Source organism: Zonotrichia leucophrys, chromosome 1A, assembly GCF_028769735.1.
Source record: "Zonotrichia leucophrys gambelii isolate GWCS_2022_RI chromosome 1A, RI_Zleu_2.0, whole genome shotgun sequence".
In the NCBI taxonomy this organism is placed as follows: Eukaryota; Metazoa; Chordata; class Aves; order Passeriformes; family Passerellidae; genus Zonotrichia; species Zonotrichia leucophrys.
In genome coordinates, this window is record NC_088170.1 from 21122400 (window position 1) to 21138173 (window position 15774).

Consider the following 15774-nt stretch of genomic DNA (forward strand, 5'->3'; position numbering starts at 1 on the left):
TTTAGTGTTCCATTTTGTTACAAATTCTCTTCCCACGGTGTTTGTGTCATGGGTAGTCTTTGTCTGAGACTTATATTCTCAGTTACAAACTGGTTATGCAATATGACCAACACAGAACAAGATTATTAGTACTTCAAGTAGATAGTATATATAAAAAGGTTTCTCTCTTGTCATTGGCCCTCAAACATTTATAAGACTGTAAAAACAATAATGTCATAATGTTGTTTGTTTGTGAAAGTAATACTGGAACAATAATCAAATGCAAATATACTAATTGTGAGATGGCTGGGAAATGAGAGAATATATTTAAGATTAGACAAACCTCTGGGTTTGGTGGGGGGGAAATGATACAGGCTTTTGGAAGCAATTCTAGAGAAGTGATCAGCTCTTTGAATAACACATACAAAGAGCCCCCCTATATTCATGCTCCCATTTGTCCATATCTTGTGAGCCTAAAACTTGTTTGGAAAAACCACACAGAGCAAAGAATCTGATTTGACTTACCAGAGTACTTTAGGAGTTTGTAGATTGGAGCTTTAATATCTGATAACTCAGAGATTCATTCTCCCTTTGAAAATGCAAATAAACACATATGGAAAGTTATGTTTGAAGGAATGTACTTACCTACTAATAACTGGATCATCCAACTAGAATTTAAAAGGATATTGATCAAAGTAAATTTAATTAGGAAAAAAAGTACACAGATTCTTTTTTTGTTGTTGTTCTAGTTAATTCAGCTTCCAAGATTACAAACACACAGTTTGTAAAATCAGCTTCCTAATCAGAGATAAAAATCATTAATATCTCTATTTGAGTGTCTCAAAGGTTTCTGGGAATTCAGTCATTTTATAAAACACATTCACATGTAAGATACAGTTCTTCCAGTGTGGACATGCTTTAAAGTACAGAAAGTATATTATTCTTGACAGTGTTTATCAAAAGTTATTCTCATCATTTAAATGGAGAAGAGAACCCTAACACCTGTTAAGAATCACATCAGATAAAAATCTACCATGCTTTTTTTCATCAAAAGTTTGCTGTCAGTAAGTATCAGCATAAACTCTGAAATCACAAGATTCAGTTAACTTTGTTAATGTGATGGTCACAGAAACAAAACAGAGTAGGAAGCCAGAGACAGCTTGCAATTCCCACTTACTCTGTGGATTTTGTGACAGCAATATGTCATTTAAAGCCAGGCTGGGAGGGAAGAAAAGATAAAGAAACGCTGCCCAGGACCTCTTGTTCTAGTTGGCTTCAGTGTTCTGCATGTTTTGGTACAGATAGCTCCATGATTTGTCCACCTAAATTAAAGTCCCACCTGCCTTCCTGGCACACTGAGGTGAAGTTTGCAGCTTGCTTTGGAGCTGGTGAGATGAGAAAACTGTCAGATGTTCCATAGTTAGATGATGTGGAAACATCTGCAGCATCTACAGCTACTTGCTATGGGAAGGCCACAACCCCTTCTAGGTTTCCCAGGAAGTTAGCCCTGTGTTATGGAGTGCAGTGTATTTTTTCAAGAGATTTGAAATCTTTAGAGGGGAATCTGTACAGCACACAAAGAAATTAATTGGCAAACCCACTAGGTTTTTTAAAAAAATTATGCTGCTTTCTTTATGTCAGAGTTGTAGTTGCAGGGTATGGTTTTTCATTGTTTCTAAGTACTACTTACTTTGACAAAATCACCATAAATGTAGTGAAACAATAGGAAAACTATATCTGATAGAATAAGCATATTCTTAGTCTGCAGGCAAATTGCTTTCTTCAGATTTTTTTAGTTCTCTTTCCCTGGGGGGTAAACATTGTGAAAACAGTTCCAGTTGTCTAGTTCTAAGATTGCATGCTTTACTGGCATCATGTTCTCCTGAGGCAAGCAGAGAGACCTGTCGTACTGAAATTACATCTTGGAATAACATGGAAAGCCAGAATAGTCTAAATGTGACAAATTTATTTAGGGAGTGAACTGAGGTGCTATATGCCAGGTAGTGTTAACAGTCATCCTGGGCCAAATTATGCAACAGTTAATACAGGACTCTCTATTGATAAAGAATTCATATCAGTCTATGTGGTTTAATAAAAGGTAAATTTTGTTATTTGTCAGGGAAGTAACTGAAATAGTTGGTAATACAGATGCATCTAAATTATTATAGTACTTGGCACTTAATTGTCACTTCAAGTATCACAATACTCTCATCAACACATGAATGTTACACAGTATCATCCAACACAAAGTTTAGGAAATTACCAACAACCTCAAAATAATTTCCATTAGGAAGTCATTGTGGAATAGAGATGATGTTGAAGAAGTTGGTGGCACTTGGTCTTAATGTTTTTATTCAGTGTGCAAAATATTCAGATCATATCTACAGCATGTGGAAAGCAGTAAACACCCCGACATCCTCTGTAGCCTTGGTGAACAAGCATTCAGCACTGAAACAGTGGCACAAGAACTAGTCCTTGGATACATAAACAGAAATGAGAAATTGGCTTAATCTTTCTGGGTCTCCGGTAAGGAGCCTGTGAAAATACTCACATTTCAAAGTTCGGATTGTAACCTGGGACACATTATAGAAAAAAAAGTTACAACCCCAGAGTAAATACATTTGCACTAACAGATGGGGAGAACAAGAGTTACTTTCTCAGAAAGGCTACTCCTAGGTGCCTCAATTTGTATGGGACACCTTATGATGGGGACTAAACCCTATGCAGGGAGTCTTGGAGTGTAGGGAAACATTCAAAGTGGTTCAAAACTGGAACAGGACAATCCAAAAACAGAGGTAAGTGTGGGAGTCTTTTATGCAACTTTTTAAAAAGGAGAAGGAAGACACTGGCAGAACAACCAGCAGAGGCAAGTGGTGGGTTGTTCTATTGACTCTGGGCTACATGCCTTCCCTGGGCTGCCGAGGGAGGCAGCTGAGAGGTGCAAGGGCCCTTCCCCTTCCCGGATGGAAACTTAGTCTGAGTCATCTGAGCCACCTGCCCCAGCTTTGAGATCTTGGAATCCATAAACATCCTGTTCTTTTGAGAGGAATGTTCCTCCCTCTTTAGACCTAACTGTACCCATTAAAAATCACTTAGAAATTTTAAGTGGAGGTCTGAATAGATATGTATTTGCTCCGTGCTCACCATGGTTTGAGGGAAGGCCTTTACTCACTAGTGTTATAATTCATTAACGGGGAATAAAACCCATGCTCTTGTTCAGCATGGCGAATGGTATGACTTTCCTTCCCTTCTTTCACCATGGCTTCCAACTTAAACTCCTGAAGCCACTCCAAACTCTCTCTGTTAGACTGATCTGGTTCTGGCCAAGGACGTGAGGGATGGAGCCTGGAGCCATGTGGGCATGGCCAAGTCATTGTGCTATTCCATATTATCTTACAGCATGGCCAGGGGCAGGGAGAGGGCTCTTGTTTCCTGGGACAGGGCAGGCATTCCTATTTCCAGGGAGAAGTGGGGTAACAATTGTCCTGAGCAGAACATTTCTCTACCATTGTTTTCCATTGTTTTGGGCCTGGGGGGAAACGGGGCCTGAGGAGGGGTGGAGGGACATTTTTTTCTTTGTCTTGGAGCTGCACAACACCAAGTTGGGTAGCTCAGTTACACATTTTTTGTATGTAAATCACCCTCCTTTTTGTATACTTTTGTAATTAATAGTGTTGCTGATGTTATACATTTTCTTATCTCATTGCTGTTTCCAGTAAGCTGTTCTTAGCTCAGGATCTCTTTTTTCTCTCTCATTAGAGGGGTGAGGAAGAGGAGCACCTGTGTGGAGCTTAGTTTCCAGCTGGGCTTAAACCATGAAAAAGACCTTTGACTTATTAACATTTCCTCCAAGTAACACTTTCCCCCCATTACAGCCTATACCAAAACATACATCTCTCTTTTCCTTCTTTCTTTTCCATTCTGGAAGAGCATCCTTGCCTCTCCAGGACAATTTCTGTTAAAACACAATTACCCATTCAGACATGCCCCTGTTGAAAAATTAGTAATTCCTTAAAAATGAAAATTAAAACCTATATATGGTGCAATTGGTAAGAGGTCTGCAACCAGCTCTGGAGGCATAAAGGCATTTTCCAGAACACAATGAATGCTGTCTGGAAAGACTTCAGATGAGCTATGCTTGTTTTCAACATCTGTCAACATTCTGAAATACATATTATGCTCTGGGTATTGTATAACTGTGGCTTTTGCCTGAGAAGAAAGTCTGCAAACACACGAGACAGTAATTACTGACTCTGTGTCATCTACACCTGTTAAAAGCAAATACAAATAACATATTGATTTTAGGTATAGGAAATAATGTCTTAGCAGATGTCTTCAGAAAATTTCACCTTAGCTATTTATATATTTTTGAGATAAGGTAACACAGATTAAAAGATAAATCAAAGACAGCTGTAATACTATTTAATATGGGAACTATTAGGTTATCCTCTGTGTAATCTTTGAAGTTCTCTTTGGTTTATGTCACTGTCAGTCAGAAATTGTAATTTAGGAAGATCATTTTTATGATGCACATTGTTTCTGTAATATCAGAGAGGAAGAAATAGTGCAGAATTGTGTGTATGTAAAAATGATGAATCACACTAGGACAAGCCAAGAGTATGGACAAGACTATACTGCATGAATAGAAAAGAGGAATGTAATGAGAAAGTAGCTGTAGTAAGGAGGTGGTAAAGGATTTCAAAAAGGAGCAGTGTCCTATGGTTAAAAAAAGCAACTACTATAAAAGTCATTAACAGGCAACCAGAAATTAAAATCTTCAATAGTGGTGGTTTGTCTTGCAGAGATACAACAAAAATAAATTCAGTTTCTAGCAATGGATTTAACTTCTTAGTGAAAGATAATGGTAAAACAGTAGAAAGGAAAGAGTCCAGAAGTGATTCCAGCACATTATAAGGGTCAGGAACTGAGTTTCTAATAATTTTTAGGGACTAGTTTATAAAGGAAGGTTTGAAATGTCCCGAAGGGGGGGGGGGGGGGGGAAGAATGACAGACTCAATTAGATTGGAAAAGACCTCTAATTGAACAGCACCATATCAACTGGATCATGGCATTAAATGCCTTGTCCAGTCTTTCCCTAAACACCATCAGGGACAGTGACTGCATTACCTCTTTGGGCAGCCCATTGCAATGCCTAATCAGCCTTTCTGTGAAGAAATTCTTCCTGATGTCCAACTAAACCTCCTCTGGCACAGCTTAAGACTATGTCCTGTCATCCTGTCACAAGCTGCTGGGAGAAGAGGCTGACGCCCACCTGGCTAAAGCTTCCTTTCAGGTAGCTGTAGAGAGTGAGTGACCCCTGAGCCTCCTCCAGGCTAAGGAACCCCAGCTCCCTCAGCTGCTCATCACAGGACAATGAAGTGTCAATTTCTTTGAAATTCTACTGTTGGTAAGGCTGTTTCTGGCTTTCTGTCATCTTGCCTCCAACAAACTAAGACATTCAAGCCCACCAGACATTTGTATCACCCATGACAAAGTGTGGCTGAGTGTGTCAGGAGTACAGCCATTACGTAAAGAATCTATCAATACTTACTACATTAACTTCTAATTTTATAATTCAGTTGTTTATCAAATGTTCTTATATCATGGCATGGTTTAGTTAGTTATGACTGAAGCAGGGAAGCAAGGCCCTTAGAAATAAACAGCCATAGGAATCTACTGATGACGATGCTGTCAAAGGGAAATAAGGTTTCAGACTGGCTGAACAAGTTTTATATCCCACTTAATGACCTGTTCAGTAGCTCCAGGGCTTGGCTCTCAGGTGGAACAGTGAGTATTCAGACCTGGAATTTCCTATGCTCTAGCCAGCAGGTTGCCAAGAGCTCATCCATGCACTGGTGTGAGGAGACAGATTGTTAAGGTGGTAAGGATGGTCAGTGTTGGGCTTTTCTGTGTAAATCAAGTAGCATCTCCACCTCTATTTCTCTTTTTTCTACACTTGACAGAAAAAAATTGTGTCATGAATGGGCTGCATTACACATCATACAGGGAAAAATCAGAGATGAACAGATATTAATTCTGTTATTTGTGTAAGGGCATGAAAGACAAATTCAATTTAAAGCACAGAGTAACGCTTGTTTCCCAGGCCAGCCACATACTTTCTGTGTGAGCTGGAAAGTCCTAGGGCATGGGAGATGCTGATAAAATTTTGTGATTATTGTGTCTCTATTGGTCTGTTGTTACATTGCCAGCTCAAACACAGCAATAAATTAATTCAAGCACTGGACAGCAGTTCTTTCTCACAAAAGGTGTTACCAGGTTCAGCTGATTCAATTACCAGCATGCAAAAGGCCAATTAAAAAAGAACAACAACAAAAACTCCACTGCTTTGAAAATCTGTTTGGACAAGATTCAAGCAGGAAAAATTGGAAAAACAGCTTTGCTGGCTGGTTAAATGAGAGTCTTGGAAACATCTAAGCCTCTGGTCAAGAGATTTGTGTGTAGGCTCTGGAGTTCTGCACTCAACAGGAAATCACTGCTGAGTACCTAGTACACATCATAGGTCTGACATCTTGGGCATTGTTGCTTAACAGTGCTGTGAGTGACCTTAAACAAAACATGACATCATTACCAATAGTTTGCTAATGGCAAAAAAGATGATTCCAGAGAGCAGCTGGGATTGCTTTTTCAATTGACCAAATAAAATGTGTATTAGCTGTAAACATACAAACAAAACGGGTACCAACATGTAAACATAAGCTCACGCCTACGCAGAAAGGAAAACATATTTTTCAGTGTGCTGGTAGATCTAACTTCTTTGCACAGCCACATCCTAAAGGAACAAGGACTTAACTTCCATTCCACAAAAACCCCTGAAGAATACTATATACTAGGGGGAAGTTTATTACTTCTTTTAACCCATCTTCTGACCCATTTGTGTCACAATAAGTACTCTCTTCGCCTACTTCTTTGGTCTGTAATTTAAGGAGCTACTGAAGTGTTCACATACTAAAGACCTTCTTTATGCTTACACAGACCAATACAATGCATAGCTTTTATAAAAGGCTACAGGACATATTTAGTATTAATCTATCTCTCACTGTCTTTTAATTTAAAATTTAACTTTGTCTTTTGATATCAGTATCTATGCTCAATCTGAGACAAAATTTTCTCCATTGTGATTCTTAACTCTGCAGTACAAAAAATCACCAGAGACATCTGCAAACACCTTTACTTTTCCACAATTGCTTTTTCATATCCTGAAGTTAGTTGAGTACTGTAACTACTGACAGATTCATATCACTCACAGAAGTATACAGGAGGGTAGGTAAAGTGAACTCAGAGGAAAATCACAACTCTTCCCATAATGATGAAACCAATTCATTGCCACAGTGAATGAAATCTGATAATTTTGCCTCTGTACAGCATGATGACAGAACCCTGTTCTCATATATAAAGCCTGCATCTGCATACATCTGCCAGGATGGGCTATAACTAGGACTAAACACCTGAAATTAATACAGCCAATGTTTAATCCAATTAAAAGGACTGATGCACATCATTTGGAATGAACATGAGCTAACTTAATGAGTCACAATAAGTCTCATGAGCATTTTTGTTGCTAATTAGGGCCATAAAGCTACAGGGAATTATTTCAATCACCCACTGCCCATCAGAAAATAACATATAATTTAATAACAAAGCAAACCACAACATAATAATTGCAGTGCAATACAAAGTTAGCTTAAAAGCTGAGAGATAAGCCTGAGATGCAGGCAAATGTACTATTCCCAATCAAGTCAGCCTAACAGCTAATGAGCATTCTTAACTTGCTGGTCAAAAATGTGCCCTCAGAGATGTCCACAAACACTGCACCACCTTCTGAGTCAAAAGTAACTTGAACTGTAACCAGGGTATTTCAGTGTACAAAAGACTGTTAAGCACTTCTGCTGAGGGTTAGGACTGCATGCAATAGAATCTATTGCAATGAAATGCAACTGCAGAAGTCACATTCACAATCAAGTCAGTGTATCTTAAAAGGATCCTGGCTAGTTTAAACAGTTTACCTGCACTGATTTAGATTAACTGATAAATCTCTGCATTTACAAAAAGCATACATCAAAACGGTGAGAAAGATAACCTTATGACATGTCTGAGATTCAGGCACATGTTCCCAGTTCTTGTATTGAGCAGATTCAGAGGAGTTTTCAATTCTACAACTGTAAGAATTCTACAAAGTGTAAGATGCATTTCCAAACTCATGAACAATCTGGCAGTATTTGGCTGGCAATGCTGAGCAGACTGAGTGTCTAAGCTGGTAGTTGAAAAGATATGTGTGATCAATGTAAGTGATATCAAGTGTACAAACAAGCAGACAAGTAGATTCAGGGAATATCAATGTGTCCATGGCTTACCATACAGTAAATCTGTGGAAAAATCCGAACAACAAAAAGGAAGTAAATCATTAAAGCTTACCTAAGAAATACACGTGCATAGTCAATAATTAATTATTCATTCTCCTAGCTAATCATCCATGTTTCTTATTAAGGTATTTGGACTGGTCTGTGAATTGCATCAGGCCTGAAGCCCAGAACAGATGCATTAAGATGGGAAAATCCTTAGGAAAATGCTTATTGATTAAGGACATAAATCATTCTACTAAAGACAACAGTCTTGCTCTTTAGTTGCTGGGGTTTTTTTTAAGTAAGCATAGAAACATCAAAGCTTTTGAGAATAAACAAACCAATGCACTTTGAAAGTATAACAGTGTTATAGAATCATGTTTGATTTTACTGGACACAGGGGGTGAAACCCTAATTCCTTGTCTGAAGGCACATAAAGCTTAACTACCTAATTCAATTGCAGCAGCATTACACATAGTTTTAAAAACTCACATCCATGTATTCAGTACTGCCAAGCTAACAGCCAGTATACTGAAAACAATACAAAAATAAAGATCTTAAAATAACAAATTACTCAGAAAACAAGACTGCACTCTTTGCTTCAGAAAGCGCCCCTAAAGATTTATGTATACAGGTACAGTCAATGCTGTGCCAGTGGGAGCCTGTTTACTCTATCATTTGCAATGGTTCTCCCAGTAAATGAACTCAACATACAAGTAGGGATGCTCAAATTAATGAAACATTTTTACTTTTTCATTACAAGACAAAAAGTCCAATATATTAGAACATTGTCCGAGTAAGACTGAAGACTTTCAGGAAAGTCTAAAGAAAAGCTGTTACTTAAATTTTTTAAAATCAAATGGCAGTTAAAATTTGTCCTTCATTTGGCTTCTTCATAATTTTTCTTTCAAGACTCTCAGGTTGGAAAACTACAACATGTCAAAACACGTGGATGTTTCCCAGCTCCCTGAGTTTATAGATGGAGAACAGAACCATGCTGCATAACATGTGGGCAGCCAGCACAGTACAGCATTTGCAGTACCAAGAATATGGAAAAATTATTATTGCAGAGACCAAAATCTTTGCGAAATGTTCATTGTTATGGTGAATGATGAATGGTATCCTCCAGAAGGAAGCTCCCAGGCAACCATCAGGCCTAAGCTCCCCTGCATTACAAGTAACAGATACTGAAGAGTGTGTTCGAGTTGTTCAGGAGCCAGCTTTAGAAATGGGTTAAAAATTACTGGTACGGAATTCCGAGGGACACTGCTGGTGACATGGAAGGTACCTGGGACCCAACCATTCCACATGCCCTCGTTTTTTCCCCGCCTGTGTTTATCTCAAAGCTTCTCAGTGAAGGGTTCACCCTCACTTTGCTTAGAGGAGACCACAGAGCCAAGGAGGGCACAAAGCTTCACTCCTGCTGAAGAACCACAGAACGACGGGCAAGGCTGGAAAGGACCACTTTGGGTCACCTCGTCCGATCTCCGTGCTCAAGCAGGGTCACCCCAGAGCACATTGCACAGAATTGTATCCAGACGGTTCTTGAATCTCCAGCGAGGGAGACTCCGCAAACTCTCCGGGAAATCTGTTTCGGAGCTCATTCACTCGCATTGGAAAGAAAGCAAGAACTTCAGGATTCTAAAGAAAAGCAGTGTACCTCGCTTTTTGCTTTTTAAAATCAAACGCTCCTAAGAGCCGGACTTGGCCAGAGGGGACTGAGCCCTACATCCCTGAAGCAGCTCGGCGGGGCTGGCGGCTGCTGAAACCCAGAGAGCTTCGCCACCTCCTGTCTCAGTGACCCTTCGCGAACGCCGCAGTTTGTCCCCTCCCCTCGGCAGCTCCCCGCCCTCGGCCCAGGTCCCACAGCCTCTCCTGCCCCTTCACGCCGACCCAGTGACACTGCGGGGAAAGGGCCCCGGGGAAAGGGCCCCGAGGAAAGGGCCCCGGGGAAAGAGCCCCGTTCCCCGGGCAGCGCCCGGTCCAGCCCGGCAGGACGGCTCCGGGTGCCGCCTCCGTCCCTCCCTCCGTGCCTTCCTCCCTCCCAGCCGGCGGCCGCCGCTCTCCCCGCCCCCGGCCGTGTGTGCGGAAGCTGCCGGCGCCCGGGATTGTGGGAGCGGGGGGGACGCGGAGCGGGGAGGGGACGCGGCCGGGCCGGAGGGTTCCGGTGCGGGGCGCAGACGTGTCGGCCGGGGCCGCGGAGAGACAGGCGCTGCCCCTGCCCGCTCGGAACAGCGCCCGGCCCGGGGCCGGCCCGGCGGCGCCATGGCCGGGACCAGCAGCCCCGAAGCCGTGAAGAAGCTGCTGGAAAACATGCAGGGGGACCTGCGGGGCCTGAGCCTGGAGTGCCGGAAAAAATTCCCCCCCGTCAAGGAGGTGAGTGGCGCTGAGCCGAATCAGGCCGGGCTGTGCTGGGCTGAGCCGGACGGCGGACGTCGTTCCGGAGGGGCCTCTATGGCCCCGGGGCCGGGCCGGAGCGGTGCTGCCGGCGAGCCCCTGCTCTGGTACCCAGCCCGGTGCCGTTCCCGGTGAGCTCCGACCTCCACCGCCGCGGGCTGTGTCCAGCTGTGGCCGTGCCCTGATGTGGCCGTGCCTGTCGCGTGTTCTGTGGCTGCTGTTGTCAGTGCGCTGCCGAGGCGGGGGCCGTGGGCCGGGCTGTGCCCCTCGGGGCTAGCGGACAGACCGGCTGTCGGCGGGCGAAGCGGGGGCGGCCCCTCGGCGCCCTGGGGGGAAACCCAAAGTTCGGCTCGGCTGTCTCGGCGCCACGGAGCGAGCGGAACACGCCGGAGGCGAGCTCGGCGCTGGGGCTTGTCCGCCCCGGGCGAGCGGGGAGCCCCGCCGGGCGCGCTCCGGCCGAGGAGGGCCGTGCTCAGCCCCGGCCGGCCCTGCGGCTGCCGGGGGAGCCGGGGCCCCGCAGGTCTCCGCTCGGGTCTGTGCCTTGCCGCTCTCTGGAAGGCTGTGGTGCCCGGCCCGGTGCCTTATTCCTCAGCATTGCACACCCGTGACTGCCGGTGGCAGCTGTGGCGGTCGCTCGTCATCGCTGCCGCGTCGTTCTGGGGCAGTGTGGCTTTCCAACGGTGTGGGCACAGCTGAGGAAGCTTGGGAGACACAGAAGTTTGGGTTACTGTTTTTTCCTCTCTTCTTAAGAAACTCTTTAATATACTCATTACAGTAGGACTGTGTGTTTTGGTTTTGAAACGTGACTTTATGCTGTGCAGCCTGAGACCTCAGTAATCTCGGTGAACAGGATTATTTTAATTGAAGAGGAATCCGAATTTTTCTTGCTAACTTAAAATATACTTTTTAACCATATGTTTTTCCGTTGTTTTTATACAGTTAGTTTAGTTTTTTCCCTATCAGCAGTTTGCTGCTTACCATTTAAAAAAGTTTTCTATGAAATAGCGGGAGGAAAAATATTAAACAATTAGATCAGATTAAGATGCAGACCCAGAAGCATCTGAGAAAGGCATTGCGTGTGTTATGTGACTTAAGTTCCAATTAAGTGATAGCACATTTAATGTTGTACAAAGTAATATACACTTTAACAACTGAATTGAAGCTAATGGCTGTGCTTGTTTTGAAAGACATGAGGTGACACAATGTAGCAGAGAATGTTGTGTACTATTTTAGTTGGCAGAGGAATGCTGGTGCGTTTGTGAAATTTTGTGTGGTCACAGAAAAGCGAGAGAAAGTTACGATCAGTCCTGACGAATTGTGTGTGGTCACATGTAAATAAGAAAGAGCTGCAGTCAGTAGAACAGAAACTTCTGTGTGTTTGAAGGGAGCTGGGAGTGCTGCTTGCACTCCCTTCTGTGTATTACTGTGTGACTCTTGTTTCATCTCTGAACAAGTTTCCCCACTGAGTTAACATTTATTTTCCTTGAGATCTCCAAAGGACTTGGGCAGTGTCGTTCATAAACTAGTATTTTTAGTAATGCCTCATTAAGTTTGCCATGGTGGAATATTATAGTAACTACTGTGTGTACTTCATACTTGTTCAGCACGTTTATCATATTCTTGTGTAAGCTCAACCTTTGTGTTGTTCACTTTAAATTGACAGCAATTTGTATAGCTTTCTTCATTAAAAGCACTTAACAAACTTTTCCACAATTGTTTGGGATTTGGATAGGTTTATTGGAATAGTACAGGAAGATGTTTATAAGGAGGTGCGAGGAGTTCTGCTGGGAGTTGTGTGCTCTTACAAACAGTCTGAGGCGAAAGCAGTCTTACAGTAGGATGTATGGTACAGTTGCAGGAAACGATCTTACTTCCTCACTTCTGGAAGCCCTTTTTTGTTCTAGTTTTAAAGAAAATGGGTGTCCTTTTTTTGTCAAATCCCAGCTGCTTAAGGAGATATTTTAATTGCATGCTTTTGGTCTGATCGTGATTAGATTTGGCTAGAATGATCAGAGGAATGGCGTATTCTTCTTACTGACTTGAAACAGCACCACTTTTTAAAACCATGTTTAAATACTGGCTTTTGAAAACAGGTTCTTACCAGCTCACTTTTTAACTTGCAGTGTAACTAAACTCTCCCACATGCACTGTAATTTATGAGTTTGTATTGCAGTTGGTGTGTATGCTTTCATGTCACTTAATAAGCTTACCATACTGGGATAAAACTATTGAAAAACTCCTAGTCCCAAATTAATAGTTATGAGATGTATATCAAAGTTGTTAGAGTTGATAGGTACTTTGTAAAGGTAAACTGTTTCTCCTCATCTTTCTAGTGTCTGACATAGTCAAACATTTTGCTCACAGTTGTTATCTTCAGCCACTTCTAAAATGAATTGTCTGTTCTGGTTTTGTTGGTTTATTTTTATATTAATAGTGTTAAAATTCTACAAAGTGAATTTAGATGATGGGTTTGCTGTGATAAAAGTAGTAATGTACTTCTCAGTTCTGGTTGTTGCTCGAATGATTAACCTGAGTAAATTCTTTAACCAGTACTGTAAGGATTTAGACCAGTTGTATGATCAGAAAAATAGAGCCTGTTTTATTAAAAGGGGCTTAGTTTTCACTCTCTAAACACCTTTCTAAGTCATATGTTATTACAAAATTGTGCAGAATCTCTTAGGTTCTGAGACACCAAAACAATATTAAATGATTTTTTGAACAGGCATGTATATGACACAGCAGAAGAAGTTTAGTGGAGTTATTTTGGAGGAGGAGGATGAGGGAGGGGTTTGTATGCAGACGAGAAGGGGACAACGAACCATGGGATCTAGATCTTATCCTCAGTTAGAAAGCAGAAGTGAGTTCTTAATGAAACCTTATTGAAAATGTAACTTGAACTCTTCAATGTTTTGAGGACTTTAATTTCATTTTTTCTGTTACTCTGAGTCTTTAAAGTTTTCTTAGTAGGTCATGTTAATGTGAAAATTGTGTAGTTGTAAGTCCAGTAACTTACAGCTGTAGAGTCTGAGGTTTTTGCTGACTTCAATAATCTGTTAAGAAACGTTGAAATTAGTGAGTTTCTCCCATTGTTAAACTTGGACACAAATATGGCCAACTTCCTTCCCCTTAGAGCTTTTAACTGAGAAATAACAGGATGTTGGCTCCAAAGTATCCATATGTTGTCTGTGCTCTATGTTAACAAATAATACCAAAGTAGGATTTTCCTAGGTTATGTCATTTAAGGCTTTATAAATAGGAGCTGGAGAAAGAACCTGAAATTGTATTGCTGACAAAGTTTGGGGTTTAAATAACATAACAGACTTATTTTTCTAAAGGGTGTGGAGAATACCAGCTACTATTACAGTTGAAGTCCATTTCTCTTTGTTGCTGGATGTTTTTTATGTTTGATACTTCCTCAGATCAGCAGTGACTACAGAAGTGTACTAGGCATGAATGCTATACACTGTGACCAAGAAGGGATATGGTGACTATGTCTCTGATATGCCAAACCTGTTTATACTGGCAGACATGCAAATAATGACATTGCTGGAAAATATGTTTGTATTTTCATCATGTATTTCTGTTGCCCAATTAGAAAAGTAGATGCCAGCCATGGATGGGATAGAAGCTCTCAGGGAAAATGCAAATAAAACACTGTCTTTTGGAGATTGAAATTACAGAGGGTGAAACAGTCTTTGGTAGAGGCATCAGTCCTGTTGATGTTATCTCAAATAATCTGGTGTTTCTCCTGGAAAACAATACTACTTCATCTTTAACACATAATTTTTAATACAGTGGGCTCTGAGATTTGCTCTGTCCTAGAGAGTATTGCAGTGCTGCTTATGCTGTGCTGAATTGCATGCTGCACACACAGAGCTTTATAAACTGTTTTGACCTGCTAGTGACTGGAGTTTTGCTATTGTGTGCTGCATTTGGGGAAAGCTTGTGGTCCTCTCCTTAGTGAACTGGAGTAAGAATTTTCTCTTATCACCAAATTGAAGATGGTTTACTGTCCTAAATAGGTTTATCTGCTGTTTCTTATTACACAATGAAAATACTGCTCAGTAAACTGCATATGATTTGGTTAGATAATTCTACTGCATTAAAAACTTAAAATACTTATAATTGGCAGAAGTAATGGAGTTAAAATGAGAAATAAGTATACCCAGAAGTTTCTTGCAGCCTGAATTCCAGTGGTATGTAAATCCTTGTTGTTTACACAGATACAATCAAGCAGTTGCAACTTTCTTGAGGCTTGTATTCTCTGTGTTGTCTCAGGTCTTTTCTTGACTTTTAAATAGCAGCAAAAGCAAAGTGAGTTTAAAAAATACCACCAAAAAAACCCAACCAACCAAACAAACAAAAGTAACTCTTATCCAGCTCCCTGCACAGTTTCAGGCACATCTCTGCTGGTAGGAGAGGGGAAGGCAGAGGGCTGGCAGTGCTGGGGCAGACAGGGACTACTGCAGGATCAGCTTGGCCTGGGCCAGGGCATGCCCTTTTCTTGGCAGTTGTGTAATGGGTTGCAGGTGCCTGTATGTTTTAAGGTGTTTGTTGCTGTAATGGGGCTGGGAAAGAGGTTGTGTTTAACTTGCCTCCACTGGAAGGGCATCACAGAATTAGCTTTGAATATTTTGATCAGTAGAAGTGCTCTCTTAAGTCTCTTGGAAGAAAGCTTTTGGTAGCCTCTCTGTGCTGTTTCTTTACCCAATCCTTGTTTGAAGGAGCAGTATTGCTTTTACTTAGCTACTTACTGAGTTGTGCACCTTTGGCACATAGATATCTTTTTGAAACGGTATTGTAATTTGCTGTATCTGGGAAAAAGAATAGAATCCAATTTTGCAGACTTATTTTTTCTTCCTTTATAAGTAACTCTTCTTGCAGGCAAGTAGCCTTACAAAGCTCATAGGGTAAAAGTTAAAAAGGGAGGATTTGAGTGACTTCTGGACAAAGCAAACTTTAAATTATTTAATTACAGTAGATGTGGTGTGGACTAGCCTGAGGCAAGAGATAGGATTTGCCCTTACTGAGAGGCTGT

The 15774-nt window shown here is 41.6% G+C and overlaps 1 protein-coding gene across 2 annotated transcripts in view; it reads left to right on the forward strand.

The window, feature by feature from the left end:
* The first annotated feature begins 10441 nt into the window (after positions 1-10441).
* MON2 (MON2 homolog, regulator of endosome-to-Golgi trafficking) overlaps positions 10442-15774 on the forward strand; it is a 65711-nt gene continuing 60378 nt past the window's right edge. For both annotated transcript variants that reach the window (XM_064701846.1, XM_064701847.1), the window contains exon 1: positions 10442-10715. In XM_064701846.1, coding sequence (XP_064557916.1) covers positions 10605-10715 — 111 coding nt within the window. In that variant the 5' untranslated portion in view covers positions 10442-10604. The remainder of the gene's footprint in view (positions 10716-15774) is intronic.